The sequence below is a fragment of the Natrix helvetica genome (genome assembly GCF_964273705.1).
Source record: "Natrix helvetica genome assembly, chromosome: Z".
Lineage (NCBI taxonomy): Eukaryota > Metazoa > Chordata > Lepidosauria > Squamata > Natricidae > Natrix > Natrix helvetica.
The window spans coordinates 110,970,963-110,994,568 of record NC_138554.1 but is presented as its reverse complement, the minus strand read 5'-3'; the positions used below and the strand labels follow the sequence as shown (position 1 = coordinate 110,994,568).

At 40.9% G+C, this 23,606-nt stretch overlaps 1 protein-coding gene across 3 annotated transcripts in view; it reads right to left on the bottom strand.

Annotated features, from left to right (window-relative positions):
* The window catches only part of CDK6 (cyclin dependent kinase 6), a 141,306-nt gene that overhangs the window by 34,811 nt on the left and 82,889 nt on the right, over positions 1-23,606 (bottom strand). For all 3 annotated transcript variants that reach the window (XM_081932260.1, XM_081932258.1, XM_081932259.1), the window contains exon 5: positions 6,095-6,204. In XM_081932260.1, coding sequence (XP_081788386.1) covers positions 6,095-6,204 — 110 coding nt within the window. The remainder of the gene's footprint in view (positions 1-6,094; positions 6,205-23,606) is intronic.

Sequence of the window (23,606 nt, the reverse complement as noted above, 5' to 3'; positions counted from 1 at the left end):
GTGCATGTGGTGGCCCTGAACGGTGCTCTGGAAGCGCTTCAGTGCAAGCCTGACTGCCCTCAGCTCCAGCCAGTTGATGCTGTGAGCGGCTTCGGAAGGGGACCACCTGCCCTGTGCGAGCTGGTTGTGGCAGTGGGCCCCCCAACCGAACAGGCTGGCATCCGTTGTGATGGTGAGCCTGACTGGCTCCTTGAATGGCGACCCCTTTAACAGGGCCGGAGACAACCACCACTTTAGAGAGCGACGTACCTCTGCTGGAACTGGAATCAGTCTTGTTGAGCTGCTTTCGTTTGTTCTTTGATATGGAAGCAGGAGCCACTGAAGGGGACGGGAGTGAAGTCTCGCCCAAGGCACGATTGACAGGCACGAGATCATCTTGCCGAGGAGCTGTGAAAGCTGAACCACCTTGACTAGACGTGACTGCTGCACCTGAACGACCATCTCCCGAAGGCTGGCCACCCTTTCCGGAGACAGGGATACCGTGCACGAGGTGGTGTCGATGACGGCCCCTAGATGCTTCAGTCTGGTCGTGGGAACGAGATGACTTTTTTCCAGGTTGATGGTGAACCCGTGGTCCCGGAGCGCCTGCATGGTGTGTTCTAGGTCGCTGACAGCTTGTTGATGCGATGATGACAGAATGAGAACATCGTCTAGGTAACAGTGGAGTCTGACCGGACGTGACCGTAGAAAAGCCGCCACGGCTGCGAGAACCTTTGTGAATGTCCTGGGCGCCGATGACAGGCCGAATGGCATTGCCCGGTACTGGTAATGGAGGCCCGCGTAAGAGAACCTCAGGAACTTGCGGATAGGGATGTGGAGGTAGGCCTCTTTGAGGTCTATGGACGTTAGTATATCGCCTGGCCTGATGCACCCCAAGATGGACTGGAGGGACTGCATCTTGAACCTGCGATATGTCACGTGGTGATTGAACCTCTTTAGATCTAATATCCCCCTCCACCCTCCTGAGTTTTTGGGGACCAGAAACAGGATGGAGTAAAACCCTCTTCCTTCCTGGCCTGCTGGGACAGGTTCTATGGCCCTGATCTCCTTGAGGTGCCTTATCTCCTGTTCCATGAGGGATCTTTTGACTAACCCTGAGGGAACTGGACACCGGATGAAGTGGCGGGGAGGGGGGGACCAGAATTCTAAAGTGAGACCCATGCGGACCGTTTGAAGAACCCACTGGTCCGACGTGGTCTGCTTCCATTTGGCGTGGAACAACTGCAACCGCCCTCCTATGGGAGCTGACCTGTGATGGTCATTTATACCTCCTAAAGGGTCGGGAGCCGGAGCCCCCCCAAAATGGCCGCTTGGAGAAGGGCTGCTAGCGACCTCTGTTTCGAAAGGACTGACGGTCCTGAGACCGCTCACCCTGCTGGGGATACGCCCGATAGGGGGCGGAGCTGGTGGAGGGCTCATTGTTCCGAAAGGCCTGCCTCCTGTAAGAGCCAGGACCTTTACGATCAGGCTTTTTGGTGACTGATGGCATCACTTTCTTTTTGTCCTTGTTTTCCACAAGGACTGGATCAAGGACCTCACCAAACAGCTTGTCCCCTTTAAAGGGGGCAGTAACAAGCTTCCATTTGGAGCGCATATCCACATTCCAGTGCCTAAGCCACAGGAGGCGTCTGGAAGTAACATTAGACGCTAGGGCACGCGAGGCAAACTTAGCAGCATTCAGAGTGGCATCAGCAGTGTACTCTGTGGCTGCCATGATTTTATTGATATCCTGCTTGACTTTAACGTCCTTGGCAGGTATCTTCCTCAACAACTGCCTCAGCCACAGGAGAGCCGCCCTGGAGAAAAAGGAGGCTGAAGCGGAGGACTTAATGGCCCATGCAGCTGCCTGATGGGTCTTGTGACAAGCAGTTTCGGTTCTCTTGTCCTCAGCCTTGAGCCCCTCCAACAGGTCAGGAGGGAGCACAGAAGAGGAGGTAAGAGCCGCTACAGGGGGATCGATAGGAGGGAGCTTGAGCAGCTCCTCCAGGCTGGCATCCACCGTATATAGCTTCTTGTCATGGCTGCTGGGGGTAGCCATGGTAGCTGGCTGCGCCCACTGTCTTTGAACTAAATTGAGGAACATCTTGGGTACAGGAACTATTTCCTGGACCGAAATGGGTTCCTCAAAGAGATCCCCAGATAGATCATCAGGGTCTACAACCACCTGAGCTGGGGGGGTGGATCCCATGTGAGTTGAGATCTTAGCCTTATCTAAAATGGTTTTGAAATTATCCAAATTAAATAAGCCTGAAAAGGCCGGCTTTTTGGCGGGGCTTGCCTCATCCCCAGAGAATTCAGCTTCCTGCCTAGGAAGAAAATCCTCTTCTTCCTCCCAGTCTGACTCATCGGAGGCCACTGAAGAATGCAGGGACGGAGGTGGAAGGCTAGGAGTCATCTCTCTGGAATCCTCCTGGGGTTGCAAATGGTGGGTCTTGCGAGTGCGCTTGCCACCTTTTCGCATGCCTGCCTCAATGCCCTGGGAAATGGCCCTGTTAATTATTTCCTGCATTTCAGTGGATAGGTTAGGCCCTTGGTCCTCAATGGGGCGAACCCTTTGAGTGGGCCCGGGGATCGGCTGTTGAGGGGCTAAGGGCCCCATTGGAGCTGGTCCCTCCTCCATATCAGAGGGACAGGCAAAGAGATCAGCCTGATCAGCCATGGAATGGCCTGGAGAAGTTGCCATGGCCAAGGAATCCCCTTCTTCTTCACTATCAGAAATGGGGCCTCCCTGGGCTGGAGGAATTTCCCTGGAGGGCTCCCCAGGAGACACCGAAAGGGAAGATTGGGCCTGCTGTTGGGCTTTGGAAGACTGTTTTTCTAAGGCCTTCTGTCGCCTTAATGCATCTTTGTCTAGGCCTGAGCCCTGCTTGGGGCCATGCCTGGAGTAAGGCTTACTCCCTCTAATGGCCTCCCTGGCAGCTTTCCCGGCCTGTCTTACAGGGGCTCTGGAAGAGACACCCTCAGAAGTCTCAGGGGCCTGATCTGCCATGGTAACAATCACTGGTTGGGGCAGTAGGGGGATGGGAAAACCACCACTCACCACCTCCAGAAAGCCCACCGCAGCACGATGCTCCTGAGGAGACAGAGAAACTGCAAGGCCTGAAGTAGCTTGGAATTTCTTAGGCGCGAGCAGAATTCGCTCCCAGCACCTGCAGGAGAGTAAAGGAAGTGACCCAGCAGGCCACGATCCCACGCCGCTATCACTTGCTTGGATTGGGGCCCAGGTCGCCGGTCACACCGGGCAAGTCTGACTCCACGCGGCTCCTGCAAAGAGCCAGGCACCAGGCAGCTGCGGCAAAAAACTTTTAAAAGTAAAGCCGGAAGATTGCGCAATCCAAAATGGCGGCCGGAACTCACTGGAGCTTTTCGCGCCAAATTTAAACAGGGAAGAAGCCAAAATGGCTGCCCTGGAAGCCCACGCAGCAATTTGACTTGCTAGAAGCACAAATTGCAACGGAGGGCTTCCAGTGGGAATCGGCCCCCAGTAGGGGTGCCCCAACAGCGCTGGCGTCGGCACTCCGACCCACACGCTTCCCCCAACAGCTGCCTGCGGCTTCTAGGAGCCAGAGCAAAGCCCCGGACTCCAGGAGAGCCGAAAGGGTGAGAAAAACCCAATTAAAAAGGGAAAAAAACAAACTTAAATTTAAACTCACCAGCCTGCTCTAAAAATCCTTAAATATGCTGTTTTAAAAATTATTCTTCCTCTGGAGAGTCCAAGGAATCAATCTTAGAACTGGAGAAAATCTTAAAGCGTCCACTGGGCTAGCTGAATTGAAAAAATCTGAGGAGAGTCGGCACCAGAGGCGTGGCTTAAAGTTTCAATTCAGTTCTGGGCAGATTGGCTGTGTTTAACCCTTCTTTCTTCTTTGGACTCTCCAGAGCAGCGCCCTGGAAAAATGCCCATTCAGGCCTAGTTTTAAACATTGAAATATTTCACAGACAGGTAGGAGAAGACATTTAGAATAGGATTCTGGCATAAATATCAACTGTTTGACTTGTTTAATGAACACAATGTCAACAGAATCAGTACTTAGTCAACACACTTAAATAATTTTCTTAGTTACCAATTTGGAATCTGGTTTGACAATCTTCCACTCTTCACTGACTCTGAACCTTTTCCTTCTAATCTTAATATGCATTAAGATTCCCTTTGCTTAATTCCCATTTTTCCTCCTAGCCTTTCCTTTTGGAAATCCAAGTAAACTATGCCTACCTTATTCTGAAAATCTACTCCGCCAGCAACGCGATCAAAGGAGATAAAGTAGTATCTTACACTAGTATCAGAACATAAAATGCAACATAACCGAAGTGATAAAATGTCCTGTGGTTATGTCACATTATTCTAGTTCAATTTGCTAACAACAAACTCATGTGGGCTCCTAATAACTGTAGCATTCCTATCCAAATATTAACAGATATGCTACTTGAATGTATTTGAAGACCTTCTCCAATACAGAAGTCAAGCTGATTGGACTGCAGTTTCTGAAGTTCTACCTTTTCTCCCTTTTGAAGCTAGAAATGACATTTGTCTTCCTCCAATATGTAAGAATTGGAATCTAGAATCTTACAAATCCTGAATTCTCAGAAATTAGTTGTGCTGAAATAACCTCTATTAGTTCTTTCAATATCCTGAGATATTATCTATCTAGACCTGGAGACAATTCTCTTATCCTCTTATCTCTCCTAAGTTGCAAGTCCCTCTTCCTCCAGTGTCATAACCATGATTAGCTAAAAGTCCAATTCTATTCTAAGGACAAAACAATAATACGAGTAAGCTGTCATGAAGATTAAATTAAGCTAAAAATTCCAAATAAAATATTTAATGCATATTATTTTGCTCTTGAAGCAATATAGCAAACAGTTGTAGAATGGTAATGGAGCTGCGGTGATGCAGTAGTTAGAGTGCAGTACTGCAGACTACTTCTGCTGATCACCGGCTGCCAGCAGTTTGACAGATCGAATCTCACCAGGTTCAAGGTTGACTCAGCCTTCCAACCTTCCGAGGTGGGTAAAACGAGGACCTAGAAGATTGTTGGGAGCGATATGCTGACTCTGTAAACCACTTAGAGAGGGCTGTAAAGCACTGTGAAGAGGTATATAAGTCTAAGTGCTATTGCTATTCTAATGTATGGAAACAGTTGGTAATCATTTATGTTTGTATTATTTCAACTGCTTCCAATTCTAGCCAATCAAATTTAGTGTTTCATGAATTTAGGATTTGTGTATTTCAGAAACTTAATTCAATTTTAATATCATAGACCAATATTTTAATTTTAATACTTGGAAATAAAATTGTTTCTAAATTAAATTCACAAATACTAAAATACTTAAGTAACAATGCTAATATACTAATCTATTATGTAAAAGAAATCCACCATGGATTTCAATAGGAAACAATTTGAGAATCCCATGCTATGAACTAAGAAATATGATAACATATTTCAGAAATCATATCCAAAAGCCTCATTATGAATATTTCAATAAAATGAGTTTATAAATATCAACAGAAGCACTGTTTGGAACATAAAGAAAATATAAAACAACTGTCAGAGACTCAATTTCAGATTTGATGGATTTCTAGTGATCATCTGAATGTTACAAAGGAATGGATGGAAACATAGGATAGCAGAGAGCAGAGGAAACAAGTACTGCAGGTAGCCAATATTTCTTTAGCTTACTGCTAAATCTTCTGACAATTTCATTATTTTGGAATAATAACTGAATATTATTTTGGAATTCTATTTTGGTATCTTTCCTATGGACTTTACAATTGCTTAATGCCAGGTTCTAACATTTTTATTTTCCAAACTTCCCCAGGTGCATATATTCCTGTCTGCCTTGACGTTTTTACTTGCTGTTGCATCATGGATCTCTGAACTATATTGTTTTAAATAATATATTAATAATATATTATTTCACCATCCTAAAATCTGATCTGATGAAGACATTCTTAAGTAAATTAATCAATATATTAAGCAAAATAACAGTTCATATAATACTAGTATCATGTTATAATATAGATTACATAGTATAGATATACTATAAATGAAGATATTTTTTCCTCCATACAGAGAGGATTCAAATTGGTGCTTACTTGCGACGGAACATTTCTGCAAATATGCAACCTACACTCCAAAGATCAACTGGTGTTGCATAGCTGGATTGAAGCAGAACCTCAGGAGCTCTATACCACAACGTAACAACCTGAAAAACAAAAGGTAAACTATTAGGAATATAGTTTAATTAAAGACATTCCAAAGAAGCAGGAAAATATCTCTTTATTTTTCTGATATATCTTCCTATATTTCTAAACTGCAAGTTTTGAAGGAAGATTTTTGTGGAAAGTATCCATATATTAATTATATTATTAATCAATTGTTTGGCTTTTTAAAAATATTTCATTCTATACTGCAAGTAAAAAGGAAACATTTTACTGCTCAGGATGAACAAATGTCCTTCTATAAAAGCTAAAAATGAAAACTTTTAGGAATGCTTCCAGGTAAATGATTTAAAGGCTGTTAAATAAAAATCATGGGACAGCAATTGTTCTATTTTATACTCCTTCGTGTATTTTTTACATTAGGAAATAGTAAAATTTAATGTTAAAGGACTGCACAATAAACCTTTGATCTGGAAGCACCACAGGAAATACAGTCTGCAACAGTTTTTCTGAGATGCATAAATAGATAAAAGTTTGAAGAAGTTACAAATGAGAAGGGAAATATATAATTGCAATCTTAAAACTTGTACTATTGAATTTAGATTTTTTTTCTTGAAGATGTTACTTTTAATTAAAGCAATAGTATCAATGTCCTAGAAAAAAATATTTCTTAATTTAGAGGTCATCTGAAAGATTAAAACATGCAAAACATATGCAAAGTAGACATTATGAAGTAATAATTATGGGAAATGTAAGGGTATTATTTATACAAATGGTTAGGTTGCCTTAAAAACCTAGCATGTTAGTCTCATCATACCTGTTTTAGAAACAATCAGTAATTTTAAGACAGAAGAAAACAAATGATTCTAAAAGTATTCATGTGAGGAACTGCAAACCGTTACTGAAACATGAACAGTATAATTTACTGTAGCTAAACATGAATAAATTTAGCTTTTTCAGTCATGTGTTTCAAATGATGAAAAAAAGGAAATAGGAAAATGGAGTTTATTTAAAACGAGTAACAAGCAGGTTTTAAACCTCTGCTGAAAAACAGTCTTCTTAAGAACAGTCTTAAACAGAGAAGGCACTTCTATACCACTACAGGTTTGGAAGTGCCTTCAATTTACAACCATCAGAAATTAAAATGGCACTCAAAAGGTGTCTTTCTTAGGAAAGACAACATGGCCGTCAAGTAAGAGTTGTTGTGGTGCTACTCTGCAAAAAGAGAAAAAGCTATGCTCTGGTTTTAAACAAACTAGCACAGAATGAGAAATTGGTTGACTCGGTTCCACAAGCCAGCTGAAGTCATGTGATTTGTAGCAGTTTCTGAACAGTATAAGCTCACAACATGTCTGAGATTGTATTTCATAGAACTATTGCATAGAAAGCCCCAAAAGACACTTCACAGTTTTCAGTCACTGTTTGCTTCGTTCCCAATGTAAAGATTTATGACCATTGCAATTAAAGTTGCTCGGAATCTCAAAAGAAAGGAATGAATGTAACAAATAAACAGGAGAAAAAATGATTTATGAAGGCCAAACACATTCTGGAAACTGTTACAGAATATTTTACTAGGTAAAATATTGAAAATTTCTCTTCCTCTTGAAAGATGTTCAAATTGACAATTATACTGAAGGGTTTTTTTTCCTGATTTAATGAAAATAAATTTCTTTTTAGAAATTTAGGAAAAGATATGTTGCAGTTTCTGCTTCCTGAAGTAAAATCGGGGGGGGGACACCAATAAATTAGGAAGGAAGGAAGGAAGGAAGGAAGGAAGGAAGGAAGGAAGGAAGATGATAGATAGATAGATAGATAGATAGATAGATAGATAGATAGATAGATAAGATAGATGATAGATAGATAATCTAGAGATGTGTCCAAACCGTGGCCTGAAGACCCTGGACAGTTATGCTGCTCACAAAAAATAATAAAAAATAATAAAAAACAAAGGAAGGTTGTTATTTATATGTTAACTATATTATATAGTGTATTTTTATATGTGGCCCAAGACAAATCGCTCAATGCAGTTAAGGCAAGTCAAAATGTTGGGAAACCCATGTTCTAGGTATATGTTTGCCACAATAAAATTCATACTAAACCATTCAATATTCTATATTCATTCACATAAAGTATTTCCTTTCATAGCTTGTTTCATAGAATAGCTAACATCATTCAGAGTTTTTGTTTTTTTAATCTCTTTAATCTCTTTATGGCAATATGTATGGAACATTTCAGCAATTTATAAGTGATATAAAATGGAAATAAATTTGTAGATTTGTATCATCAGGTTTATTTATATTTACATATTCTGCGGTATCTTTCACTCACTGTCCCAAAGGTGCTTTTTCACCATGTGATATCACATCTTGTGTTATTTTTTACCCAATGCTTTCCATAGATGCTGAATTTCAACAACCAGAATTCCCAGACAAGATCAGTGTTCAGAACAATTTCTACTGCAAATGCTATCTTAGCAGGGGGGAAAATGAACAATTTCACAGCACAAAATGTGCATTTTAAATGCTGAGAAAATATTTTCCACAAAATGTGTTATTCCTTAAAATAAAAAAAGAACTGTACTCCCAACAAAATTGATTGAAGAAAGTGCTAACTGAAGGATAGGTCTTAGCAAAATTTTATCTTATAAAGATTGATTTAAATGAAACTGTCCATAATTAATTAACCTTCTGTATAGAGTGGCTAGGTGTTATATTCAGAGAGCACCAAACTGAGGAAATCTGATCATTTTTAATAAATGCAATTATCTCAGTATATATAAATACTTTATTTTCGATGTTCAAGATGAGCAAAATTGCCCGCTTAAATTCAAGGAACTTGATTGCAAAGAATAACCACAGATAAATGTTCTTGTTACTAAGAATTTTTTCTTGGGGGGAAATCCCTCCCCCGCCCACAGTGATGCAATGAATATGCGTGATTCATTAAGAACATTTCCCCTGTCTCATCCCCAAACCAAACAAAAATTTATGGATATTCCATTCAGTTACAGAGAAGCAGAAATGAAAATGATGCATAAGACAGGATATGGTGAATTCAACAGTTACCATAGAACTTCCTCTTCTGAATGATTTTGATTACATATTTACTTATATGAGAGTACTTTTAGATAAAGGAAAGACTCAATCTCTCCCATCCCAAATAACACAAAGTCAAATTGAGCAATGAGAGATCTGACTAAAGACAATTAATTTAATTAAATTAAATTAAGGACAAAATTTGGACTGAAAGGGGAAAACTGGTGAGGTTTGCAAAGAGATAAACTCCTGTTGAATGCAGAATATGAGGGTGAAGGTTCGCTCTCCGAGCTTGTGGGTTGGTTTCCATACATTTCATTATCAGGCTAGGTAACATCTTCAGTGGAGTTTAGGGAATGTCAAGGTCAGTGTTCTTCTGTTTAAAGGGGCTTCAGGTGTGGGTGTGTCAAATGAGGATCTTGTTATGGGTCAGCTGTGAGTCATCAGTGAATCTTGTGACAGGTCTTGTGATAAGAAGATTACATCAGGTCAGGTAATCGACTTACTACAAGACCCATCAAAATGTCCTAGAAGGCTTGGTCAGGCTACATATATGCAAGAAAAATTTAAAATTACCCATCTGGATAATATAATACAAACACTATGCGAATACCTTATATAGACACATAGATATAAGCACCCCCAAACACACAGATACACACACACACACACACACGTATGTATGTATGTATGTATGTATGTATGTAAATAAAGCAGTACAATTAACCAAAAGGGATTTAAGAATTATATACATCTCTTATAGAAGCTTGTCAAATCTGAGAAAAATGTAGTACAATAGCTGACGTAGAATGCTCCTCTAAAACAGCGCTTCTCAACCTGTGGGTCGTGACCCCTTTGGGGGTCAAACGACCCTTTCAGAGGGGCCATCTAAGGCCATCGGAAAACACATATTCTCGATGGTCTTAGGAACCGAGATACCTGCGTGCCGGTGTTTGGAGCCAGGGAAGCGGTGGTGGCAGGCGCTGCCTTGTGAAAGAGAGGGGCTAACTGACAAGAGCGGCCATGCGAGGACAGCGGCGCCCAGCCAATTGCGACACGAGAGGCACCGGCGGGCAGATGGGATGGCTGCACTTGACAAGGGGAGGGGAGAGAATGGAGCACCTGAGCATTGGTAAGGCAGCGCCCTGAGAGATGACCGGGCCGAGCTCAGTTTCTCAGCGGGAGGGGAGGGGACGCCGGGAAGAAGGAGCCGAGAACCGAGGCGGGAAGGATGGCGACAATGTCCCTTCAGTCCGCAGTCTTCTCCTCCTCGGAGACTTGGAAGTTCACACGGGCACTCTGCAGCAGCTGGCTCCAGACGTTCACGTTTTCCCTTTTCTGTAAAAACCTCTGTCCATTCACAAGGAGTCCCGCCTTTGTTTCCTTCCTGCAATATCTATGAATGAATGAGTGGTTGGAAAACTTGGGATCGAGAGGATTCCAGGAGTTTAGGGGCGGAGGGGAAAAAAGGTAGCCATCACAAAACATCTTCAGCAGCCGCTTTGAAAAAAAAATAAAGCACTACATCTTTTTAGTTTTAAGTTTTAAGCTTCCATGCTTAGAATAGAATGGAACAGGAAAATGGAATGGAATGGGAATGAAATAGGAATAGGATGGAATAGAATGAAATAGTAATAAAATGAAATAGAAATAGAAATGTTTATTGGTGAAGTGTGATAAGACACACAAGGAAATTGTCCCCAGTGCACCAACTCACTGTACATATAAACAGCAAGTAATAGGCCATAGGTCATAATAATAGTTGCAATCACTAGTTACAAACAACAATTGATAAATCATAAAGAATCAATAGGACAAGATGAAAAATAGGAGGGGATATCCAACTTGGTACTGTATTTCTCTTTGACCCATTTTTTTTACTGTCTTTCTTCTTTATTTTATTTTTATTTCGTTACCAACTGAAATGTTTCATGGACTTTTTGTAACAAGGTTGGATATTATATGATATAATATATATATTATTTTCATTAGCAAACCATTTCACAATATATAATTACATATTGATTTTGTGATTAATCACTATGCTTTAATTATGTTCAATTTGTAATAATGAAAATACATCCTGCATATCAAATATTTGCATTACAATTCATAACAGTAGCAACAGTTATGAAGTAGCAACAAAAATAATTTGATGGTTGGGGGTCACCACAACATGAGGAACTTTATTAAAGGGTTGCGGCATTGGGAATATTGAGAACCACTCCTCTAAAAGCAAAGGTTAAATAGTGAGCCTGAGTCCTCTCTGGCTATCCATATTCAGGAAATTTTAATTGTTCTTAATTATTCTTTGCCTGATTTTGCATGCCACCATGCAAAACCTGGCAACCATGTGTGTTTTTTCAGTTTAATGCCAAAGTACAAATTGCTTATACAGAAACAGATTCCTGCTTCTCACATTTCAAGAGGGAATTTCTTGCAGGGAACAACCTGAGTATTACTAGCAATATATAATTTTTATATTAAAGAGTCATTTTGCTGACTTTAGGTTAATTAGAACAGATAACTGCAGGGATGACAATTTATTATGAATATGTCCAACGGTTCTTTCTGTATTATTTTTATAGCATTTTGATGTGGCAATTACACGTAGTCCTCAACTTATGACCACAGTTGAGCCCAAAATTTATGTTGTTAAATGAGATATGCTAAGTGAATTTTGCCTCATTTTGAAACTTTTCTTGCCACAGTTGTTAAGTGAATCATCAGTTGATAAGTTAGTAGTCTGGTTGTTAAGTGAATCTAGCTTTCCCATTAATTTTGCTTGTGAGAAGGTCCCACATAATCTTGGGAAAGAGCAACAGTCATAAATATTAACTAGATGTCAAGCATACAATTTTTGTTTACATGATCAGGAAGATGCTGCAAAGGTGTGAAAAATGGTAATGTCACATTTTTCAGTGCCATTGTTGACGGTCACTAAACGAACTTTTGTAAGTTGAGGACAACCTGCATTTAATAAAATAGTTACTCTTGTACCATATTTTTTAATATTGCTGATATATTGCATTATTCAAAAGTCTTTAGTATAGCTTAACAATAGTTATTAACTGTTGTCCTGAAATATGTTGAAACGATTTTAGTTATTTGTATTATTGTCTGTATGGTTTTAATTTGTACCTGTACACCGCCCCGAGTCCCCTAGGGGAGAGGGGGCGGTCTAGAAGTCTAATAAAATAATAAATAATAATAATTAATACATTGTTTAAATTGGTCAAAACCTGTTTTCGAACTAATTAACTTTTAAGCAATAAACGTAAGCGATGTTTCGTGTTTGCATCTTTGATATGCAATGAAAAGTTTAAAGTAATATGAACAATCCTGCTGTCATTCCTAAATTTGGCGAACAAGCCAGGCAATGTCAATCAATATTCCAACTCCTGTGTTGTCTATCCAACAGCAAGGCATTCATAGCCAACATTTGCTAAACATTCTTTTCTGTGAACAATAAAAAAAAAACCCAAATATAGCTGATGTATTCACTTTACTTCAGGATCAAAAATGACTGAGATGCTGAAAACAATTTCCTATTAATTTTACAAGAAAACATTCAAACTCATATTGTTTGAATGTATCAGATTGTATCAGTCTTTTTTAAAAAAGTCCAATATTGATTATTTTCCAATATCTTTAAGTAAGAAGAAAATATATTAACTAAAGAATTTAGTAATTCCTAGAAAATCTCTCATATGTGGAATTTCAGAAATAATAGCAATAGTACTTAATATCTTAGTCAAAACACCTAATGGTTTAAGTTAATAAATTGCCAGAGTGCATGATGGCTTACATCAAATTCATTTTTAAATTAAATAATTTTTAAATTTTCTTTAAAATGTAATTGATTCAAATTATTATAATAAGGCACCCCGTTTATCTAAGGAATGGATTTAGGAGCTTTGGGGTAATCCCATCATAAGAAAGCTTTTAAGAGCAACAAATAAAAAACAGGTAAATCGAAATTATAATCATGCCTAAAGAATTTGTTTATGTATTTCACAGCATTAAATGCATATGTTGAAACTGATCCCTGAACAAACAGAATCTAATATTTTAAACAATTTCTATGTGGGCAGAGGAAAAAAGACATTTTAGTTTGATCTCTAAAAGGAACTGAATTCTGAAACCTTTTTTCTAACCAGAATCTGAAACTGAAATATCGCACTCCAATCATGTGCCAAATATTCAATGTGGCATGAATATTTATCTGAACTTTGTCACCTAAATCCAAATAACTCTGGATGACTCACAAAACACAGAAAGCATTAAAAAAAGAATAAGTAACAACAAACAACCACGTGAATAACAGGCTCATTTAGGCTTCCAAGGGGAATTTAAAGCTTTTTAAGAAGCTACTTTAAGTTTCTCTACACATAGAATCGCCATAATATAACCATTAAGGCTTAGTTTGTTTACCTTCATTCTTCTAAAAACATATGTGCCTTGAAAAAAAAATGTATAAAAGAGCTAAAATAGAAACCTATTCATTTCCTTTGATGGGTAAACCAAAACACTAATCAGAATCCTGTGTTATACTTCTAGGAAATCTAACTTTCTTAGAACGCCAGTATAGTTCAGAGTATTTATAGGTATATCCGTTCTAGCTTTTTCTTTCCACATACACATACATAGTTTTTTTTAAAATAAAGTCTCATGCACTGAACATGTGTATGCAGTTATCATTCAACAGTGCAGGAACTCTTCAGTTTCTAATCAAGTCAAAAGATGAACTGGGAAATCCACAGTATAGACCTGTATGTATTAGGATATGGGCAAGCTGACACATGCCAAAACAAGATTCTGGTCCTGATTAATTAAGCAATGTTAGCATGTCTTCTAAATGAATAATGGGGATATCCTTTTAGTTGATTCCAGTTAACATTTCAAGAGATTCAATAATACAATCAGAGGACAGACTCACTCTTTCCAATGGCAGGACCATGCTACACATCCATTCAGGATTTGAATTTTCTGTTTTTGTTTTGTGCTTATTTAGTTTTCAGGAAATCTGGATGCTTCTCTCTAGATTATTTTAGGTAATTTGGAGCATTTCCCTCCCACTTTGGTATGGCAAAAAAAATATTCTAGCTGTTTTTCAAAAACGTTGTTGGAAGATGTTAATAAGTTGCTATAGGCCTTATATTCATACTGGTTTTAGTTAATGCAAAGGATTCATCAGCTTAGACCTGTTATCAGATAAAATGCAGTACGGCTATTAACAATAAACTTAATGCCATAAATTGGTTTTATATTTTATATTGGTTAAACAAATAATTTCAGTTACATTGGAGAAACAAGAGAAATCTTGATCAAAAGGAAAGATTAATTATTTCAAAATTTATATTCCTTGGAATTGTTTCTGAATATGGTATGTTTAGTATGTTACCAATTATGTATGAGATTGTTCTTATAACATCATACTTTACAAAAGAGGGCATATTTATACAAGAATGTCTCAGATTAAAGGAAAGTTACAGTCCTACCTCAAATTTTGGTTTTAGCCAAATTATGATTCTCCCAAACAAAAGGTAATTAAGTTTCATAGTATGACCAAACCATAACATTATTTATTTGATTTTAACATGTGGCATGAAACTAGGATGCTGCAAACCTATAACTAAAATCCAAGGAAATTGCCTTTTTGAAACATCTTCTGTATAATTCTTGTTTTGCTGCCTCTAGAATTCTAAGAATTCAGCTGCTGCTCTGAAATAAATGACAGTTCATTAATGTCTGATTGAGACTGATTATAACTGATTTCTGAAAACTTCCTTCATTTCAAAGCTGAAAAGTCAAAGATGAATGCGAAGTTACTAATAAGTAACAAATAAAAGAACTTTTATGCTACCAATTAAGTGATATCATTCTCCATATTTCCCAAAGTCAAGAAAATTTTGGCTGAAAAAGGTATGAATTTCCATGAAACAAATATAAACAAATTTGTATTTTTAAATGCCTTCATCAGGATGAGAAGTTTTCTTCCTCCACCTCCTGTAACAGAAATGATCTTTGGAATCCAGAAAGTAACTTATGTGCTTATAGCTGTTTGCGTTAAAACACGTATCCTTGCATTTTGGCAAGGCAGAGAAGTTTTGTAGAAGACTATGGATGGGAGCCAATGTTTACAATCCCCTTGGTGGGAAATGCAGGGTAAAAGGCTCTTAATGGAGGCCCTGCAAGCCTTTGCTGTTGCCGCCAGCGACCTTCTACCTCAGTTTCAAAGCAATTCTCTAGTTAACCCCTTGGAAAGTACTGGCACAAGTAACTGAAGAAGGAAATACTTTTCTTTGGAAAGCTAGTTGTCCCTTTCCAGGCATAAACCTGTGCGATTGTGGCAGAGAGCAAACCCTGAGCTTAGAATACACTGTTAAATCCTCTGTCAGGGTCACTGCAAAGAGCCCCCAAAAGCCCATTTATTTAGATATCAGCATCTCACTAGATATGCTGCAAAATACTATATACAACTCCCACCTGTAACAATGGACTTTAGTTTGCAAGGATTATGAAGTAGTAAACTGAGTCTGTGGGCAAAACCCCCCCACTCCATATAGGAAGAAAACTTTTTTTTTCTGGATATCCAATCAGCATTGTTTGAGTTGAGAGCTGTGATTTCTCCTCCTAGTATATTTTCATCAAAAGAATCAGACTGGCTGGCATCAAGAGGAGATGTTCAGTGTCCGCTAAACTTAGCTATATCTCAAAATTTTCAGTTTCTATTCTTTTCAGAGAACCATTATTTTGTTAGTTTTTGATATCTTTTCCAAATTTCAAGAAATGTGTATTCAAAAATAGATTTATCTATTTTTTCCAGGGCTTTTCCAAAAGGAAAGTTCTTCCACATCAATTTAATTCCTACATGTTACTTTGGCCTCCACCCAGCTCCACTCATCTCCGCGGAAATTCTTGTGCCTTAAAAGCTACCTACCACATTATCTTTTTACAAATAGTTCATTATTTAATTATGCCAGCTGAAACTACATTTATGAAATACACTGCTGTTAAAGTTACATGGACTTGTATCAGAAAATGATGTCAATCTGCCTGGTTCCTTCTTCTACCATGCTTTATCTACAAAATTTCAACAATAGTTATCATATTTCACAGCAATTTTTTTTTTGCTAGTCACACTGATTTTGTTTTTGATCAATATAGCACAGAAATATTATAAATAAATGAGATATACAGAGAGGCATTAAATTTCAGCATTTGCAAATCTGCATCTCCATTTAAGATTGTTTTGAACCTCTGAGTTTAGGTACCTCTAATTCCACTGAATCAAGCAAATATTATTGACAAATATCATACAAAGTATTAATTTCTACCTTTGATCACCATAATTAAACTGTTCTATCAAATGTAACATTTCTTACATTAGGGGCAGTGTCACCATTATGGACAACAGTTGGTCTCTAGAAGTATAAGCAAAGAGATATTCCGAAGCATTGCTACATTTAATTAGATTTAATTTAAATCAAATTAAGTAGTTTAATTTAAACTACTGAAATACAGGTGTTTTACTGTTCATCTAAAACAATGTTTCTGATTCTGTCTCATTGAAAATTACATCTGACTTCAAATTTTGGAAGGGTTGCAGGAATTGCATATTCACTTAAATTCACATGATCTTTTTTCCTATTTTGGAGGTTCTCTCTCCTATTTTTTTATATTATTATTATTATTATTATTATTATTATTATTATTATTATTATTATTATTATTATTATTATTATTATTATTATTATTATATGCTTCTAGACCGCCCCCTCTCCCGAAAGGGACTCGGGGCGGTGTACAGTTCATACAAAATATAACAAGATACAATAAAATTAAATATGTACAGTTGACAGTTGACATGGAGGAGGTTAAAATGTAGTTAAAAGAACTGTACAAAGCAGATATAATATAAGTTTAAACCCCTAAAAACAGATACAGTAAATTAAAAAACCCCTAAAATAACCAGATACAATATATTTGCCAGGAGGGACAGTTGAATTATGCCAGGCCTGCTAATCGGAACAGGTGAGTCTTCAGTTTTTGCCGGAAGGAGCGGAGGTCAGAAGTGGTTCTAATGTCGGGGGGGAGGTCATTCCAGAGGGTTGGGCCCATCACAGAGAAGGCCCTACTCCTCGGTGTCGCCCGCTGGGATTGCCTAGTGGACGGCACCAGGAGAAGCCCCTCCCTGTGTGAGCGAATTGGCCGCAGGGATGTATGTGGGAGGATGCGATCCCGCAAGTAACTAGGTCCCGGGCCATGGAGCGCTTTAAAGATGGTAATCAGCACCTTGAAACGCACCCGGAAAACCACAGGTAGCCAGTGCAGCTCGCGCAGGAGAGGTGTTACGTGGGAGTACCTCGTACTCCCCATCACAGCCCGCGCGGCTGTGTTCTGAACTAACTGCAGTCTCCGGGCGCGTCCCAAGGGCAGCCCCATGTAGAGAGCGTTGCAGTAATCCAGGCGGGACGTCACCAGCGCATGAGTGACCGTGCGTAGGGCATCCCGGTCCAGTAGGGGGCGCAATTGGCGCACCAGGCGAACCTGGTGGAACGCCCCCCTTGCCACGGCTGCCACATGGTCATCCATTGACAGCCGGGCATCAAGGAGGACGCCCAAATTGCGCGCCCGTTCCACAGGGGGCAATTGTTCGCCCCCTATGGCCAGCGATGGAATCAGCTGGCTGATCCGAGGTGCCGGTAGCCACAGCCACTCAGTCTTGGAAGGGTTGAGTTTAAGTCTGTTGTCCCCCATCCAGACCCCGAAGGCCTCCAAACACCGGGACATCACTTCGACAGCCTCGTTGGGGTGGTTTGGAGTTGAAATATACAGCTGAGTACCATCAGCATAGAGGTGATACTCAACCCCAAAACCACGGATGATCTCACCCAGCGGCTTCACATATGTGTTGAACAGGAGAGGCGAGAGGACCGACCCCTGTGGCACTCCACAAGTGAGTGGCCTCGGGGTCGACCTCTGTCCCAGTCAACACACATTGCCTCCGGTCGGAGAGGTAGGAGCCGAACCACCGCAAAACGGTACCTCCGACTCCTATCCCCTCCAACCGGCGCAATAGGATACCATGGTCGATGGTATCAAAAGCCGTCGAGAGGTCTAATAGGACCAGGATAGAGGAACAACCTCTATCTCTGGCCCTCCAGAGATCATCAACCAACGCGACCAAGGCTGTCTCTGTGCTGTGCCCAGGTCGGAAGCCGGACTGGCGTGAGTCTAGATACTCGGATTCGTCAAGGTGTCGTGGAAACTGCTGCGCCACCACATTCTCAACAACCTTCGCAAGAAACGGAAGGTTGGAGACTGGACGATAGTTAGCTAGCTCCATTGGGTCGAGTGAAGGCCTCTTAAGTAAGGGCCTCACCACCGCCTCCTTCAAGGCGGTTGGTAAGGATCCCTCACCCAATGAGGCATTCACCAGGCCCAGAAGCCAGCCTCGGGTCACCTCCCAAGATGCCAGTACCAACCAGGAGGGACACGGGTCCATTAAACATGTGGTGGGTCGCAGCCGTCCACGCAACCTATCTAAATCCTCGGGGGCAACAGAATCAAACTCCTCCCAGGATGGTCTCACAAGACTCGCTGTAGGCGGCCCGTCTGGTCCACTGAGGGGGGCCCATCCGCTCCGGATCTGAGCGACTTTGTCCTGCAGATATTCCCCAAATTCCTCTGCTCTGCCCTGCAAGGGTGCCCCCTGCGTCCTCTGTGACAAGAGGGAGCGGGTCACCCTAAACAGGGCGGCAGGGCGGTTATCCGCGGACGCAATAAGAGTGGCGCAATATCTACGTTCGGCCGCCCTTAATGCCACAAGGTAGGTCCGCAAGTAGGATCTTACCTGTGTTCGATCAGATTCGGAGCGTGAGGACCTCCACCTGCTCTCTAGACGTCTCCTGTGGCGCTTCATCACCCTCAGCTCCTCGGTATACCAAGGAGCCCGGGTGGGTCGCTGCCGCAGGAGAGGTCGCAAAGGCGCAACCCGGTCCAAGGCCCCAGCCGTCGCCCTATTCCAGGCGGCCGCTAGGTCCTCCAACCGAGCGCGGGTCAGGGCTACAGGTAATGGCCCAAGCTCCGTCTGGAACCTATCCGGCTCCATCAGGTGCTTGGGGCGGTACCAGCGTGGACCGTCTGGTCCCGCCTCCTCGCGGTGGGGGGTAGCGCCAGGGAAGTCCAGCCGGAGACATGAGTGATCTGACCATGACAGGGGTGTAACAGTAAAATCCCCTCTACCCAGATCACTCGTCCACTGCTCAGATACAAAAACAAGGTCCAATGTGTGGCCTCCTTCGTGTGTGGGGCCCTGAATTAATTGGGTCAGGCCCATGGCTGTCATGGAAGCCATGAACTCCCGAGCTACCTCAGACGCTGCTCCCGTCGACGGCAGGTTGAAATCCCCCATAACCACAAGCCTGGGGATCTCAACCGCCGTCTCCGAGATCAGTTCGAGGAGCTCGGGCAGGGCTGCTGATGTATAGCGAGGAGCCAAGTATACAATCAGCAAACCCAACTGCCTCCCTGGGCCCCATTTCACACCAAGGGACTCACACCCGGATATCTGAGGAACAGTGAACTCCTTCGGCTCTAGACCTTCCCGTATAACTACCGCCACCCCACCACCCTTACCCAGGGCCTGAGGCTGATGGAATGCACGGAAACCTGGTGGGCACATTTCCACGAGGGGTAAACCACCCTCGTGGCCCAACCAGGTTTCCGTTATCCCTGCAAGGTCTAGCTCCCCCTCAGAGATCAACTCGTTAATGAGGGGGGCCTTGTTGGTTACGGACCTTGCATTGCAAAGCATCAGCCGTAGGCCCGGGCTCTGTAGTTCCTGGCCACCTAGGTTGCGGGGGTTGGTGCAAACGACCGGGCATAGCCAGCAGCCACGGTCTCCCAACCGACCTTGTGATCTTCTCTTGTCCTCGCATCCCCCCCTCCCCACGACCGTTGTAATCGAACAACCCTCTATTGGAATAACTTGTTCCCTCTCCCCCCCCGCTCCGCTCACTTCCTTCCTGGACTCACCTGTCCGTCTGGCACTGGCACTGGCGCCTCTCCTGGCCTGGTTATCACACCCCCCCTCCCTGGAACCCCTTAATAACAATAAAAAACTTCTGGATAAAAAGCCCCTCAGCCTCCGTTTCTTTGAGAGAATAGGAACAACTCTCCAAAGTTGCCTTTCTGAAATGAGGTCTCACAGAATTCTAACATTAGAATTTGACATATTGTGACTGAAAAAGTTTTGTTTTCAAATTTTGCACATGATATGATGTGAGCATTAGCAGTGATGAGATGTTGAGCTGTTGGCTTTGCTGTTACTGTAAAAATTGTAAAACATGGATTGTGTAAATTAGAAATGAAGCTTGCATTGTAAAGTTTTCATATATATATATTGGCCTAATATGCAATACAGCCCTGGTTCGATTCCCAGTAAGGGTATGGCTAGCTGATGAGAGCTAAATAGCTTGAAATAGATCTATACTAGTCTCCCTTTATTTATTTATCAGCACAAATACAACATACACACACACACACACACACACACACACACATATATTTGTGTTGTATTTGTGCTGATAAATAAATAAAATAAAAATATGGTTTTCTGCCTGGATGGTCCTCTGTAATGAGCCGAAGGACAAAAAGAGGGAGTAGTGAGCTCCCTCCCATATTTGGGCATACCAGGGGTTGTAACACAAATACATACATACATACATACATACATACATACATACATACATACATACATACGTGTATGTATATGATGTATATGTATATGTATATTAGAAATTTGTATGCATTGGTTCTCTGAAAGAAATCAGAAAATTAATTCCAGGATTCCTCCAGGGTAGAAAGGTTGGGGGAAGGGGGAGGGAGGGAGGGGGGAGAGAGGGGAAGTGTTTAAAGGTTGTGAGTTCTAGTCCCACTTTAGGCATGAAAGCCAGCTGGGTGACTTTGGGTCAGTTCATCTTCTCAGCACTAGGAAGCAGGCAGTGGTAAACCATTGTCCAAAAAGCCTTGCCAAGAAAACAGTAGGGACTTGCCCAAGCAGTTGCCAGAAATCAAATCTAACTTAAAGGCATTAAAAATGAGAATGGCTGCTCTAGTGAGTCAAATAAAATCTTCTCAGGTCTTCTGAAAGTATTGAAGATTAAAACTGGAACATTCAAACTTTCTCCACAGTTGAGTAGCTACTGATTCACTGAGATATGATCTTTAATTTCTCTTTTTACGATCAACATTGGTTTAGAAGAGTGTCTCAAATTTAGCAACTTTAACATGTCTTAACTTCAACTCCCACACTTGCTGGGGAATTCTGGAAGCTGACGTCCATATATCATAAAGTTGTTGAGTTTCATAAACACTAGTCTAATGTATCCCTTTGCTCCTGGGGTCAGCTTATTATTAAGAAGCTATACATTCCTGACACTATAGAAATTGGCAATCTTACATGTACTTCAAACAAGGCCTTATTAAATCTCACCATTTTAGTGGTAATCCAATCCAGATTAAACTTTCAGTTTTCTTCTTCTTCATCTAAACTTGCAGTTTAATAGCAATGCAGTATTTCAGATTTGTTCTGTGATGCTTTATGCACCTGTACTTCCACATTGTTATTAGCCTTGATTTTTGTGTTTGCTACAGGGTGCATGATTGTATTCTTGTATGTGCACGTGTGTTAACGATCACTCAGCATGCTATAAAACTTTCATTTGACAAAGCTTCAATTGCTTAAACATTAAGAATGGACAGAACAGCAGAACTGTATCAGAGCTTCTCAATTATAGTATTTCCTATTTATACCCCAAGCAACCATATCACCATCAGTCTTTTCATTACATCAGCAAACTCTAAATTATTTTGCTTCATTGATGAGGTTTTTTTTTAAAAAGCAGCATTCATTTTATCTGGGAATCCCCTAAAGGCAGCTGTTGCTGGGAAGTCTTGCATTTTTTGCATTTTTCTTCCTTAATATTATGCAACTATAAAACAGCAAAAGCAACATCAAGTATCACTTTACCCAATTTTGCATGCATTGTGCCATTTTATTTATTACAACAAAATCAACACGCACACATACACAACACACATATGTACACATACTGATCCTCTCCATACTCTGCATATAGTTAACATTGTATAACTGGAGCCAAAATATACACAGCTAAAAGGAATGTTACAGGGGGCCTCTCTCTTACTGAACAAAGCAGGCTCAGTTTGGCTCTTTTTCTCTAGCACTACCACATCCGCACATCATTAGCTGGAAAATTCCAGATATATGCTGTAATTTTTGAGCTCTCTCCATCCCCCCCCCCTCCAGATGCCATTCTCCTTCTCGTCTCCCCCTTTCCTTATCTGTCGCTGCTTCTTTGGTTCTTTGCCAGCTGTGATCAACAATTAATACAACCAAAGGAGGGGGAAGAAAATAGAGAACACTCCCTGGCAACTGGCACAGCCTCACAGGAAATACCAAATAAAAACTTTATTATGTATTGTTTAACTATTTTGTTTGCCTGTAGGCCACCCTGCTATTGGTGTAATTCAGCAAGACACGGTCCGTCTGGACGAGCTGCGCGCAGACTCATTGTTTGCAGGATCTATCATGCACAATTCTTTAGTGGAGTATGTGTGGCCCCACTAAAGAAAGAGGCGTGGTAGGCCAGGGTTTCTTTTCATTGCCCAGCTAGTGACCAAATGTTAAAACGGGAGAGTAACCTTTTAATATTCATGTCATTAATTTACCTTTACCCCTTTAATGATGGAGGTCCTCATATAAAAAGCCACAGGAAAAGTCCAAGTAGCAAAGGAGGGGGGGAAGCTCTCCCCCCTCCTCTCTTCCTCATCTGCTTGCTCTTGGGGTTGTGGAAGCTACCAAGATGACTATTATACATGGCTGTGCGAAGAGCTGAACAGTGGGGTGAATTCCAAGCCTTAGAACTATTTGCCTGAATGTATTAATTAGTCTGGTATTTTAAATAGATTGTCCCTCTTGCTTCTTTTTGTCATGCTCCAAATATAATAGCAATAAGAGATTAAAATTCTTTTCATCAATATGCCATTACGACAAATATACTTCCTTATCTTAATCAACTGATGCATCAATAGCTGCATTCAGCTATTCTTTCAGATTCAAAAATGCAAGAGACTTGCTATTATCTCTTTTGGAAGCAATCTCTGGCCAATATCTAAATCAGTTAGCATGACAATACACTTGAGCAACTGAAGTCATTTTTAGGATGTCCACTGTTGAGCAATGGAATATGGCCAACATTAAAGAAGAGCACAAATTATATTTTTCATCTTAATCTGCAAGGCCACGAAGCCTCTTTCCCATACATTCTCAAAGGGATATTTACTAATCTATTTGTTAGAAAATATAAGAAACACAATAA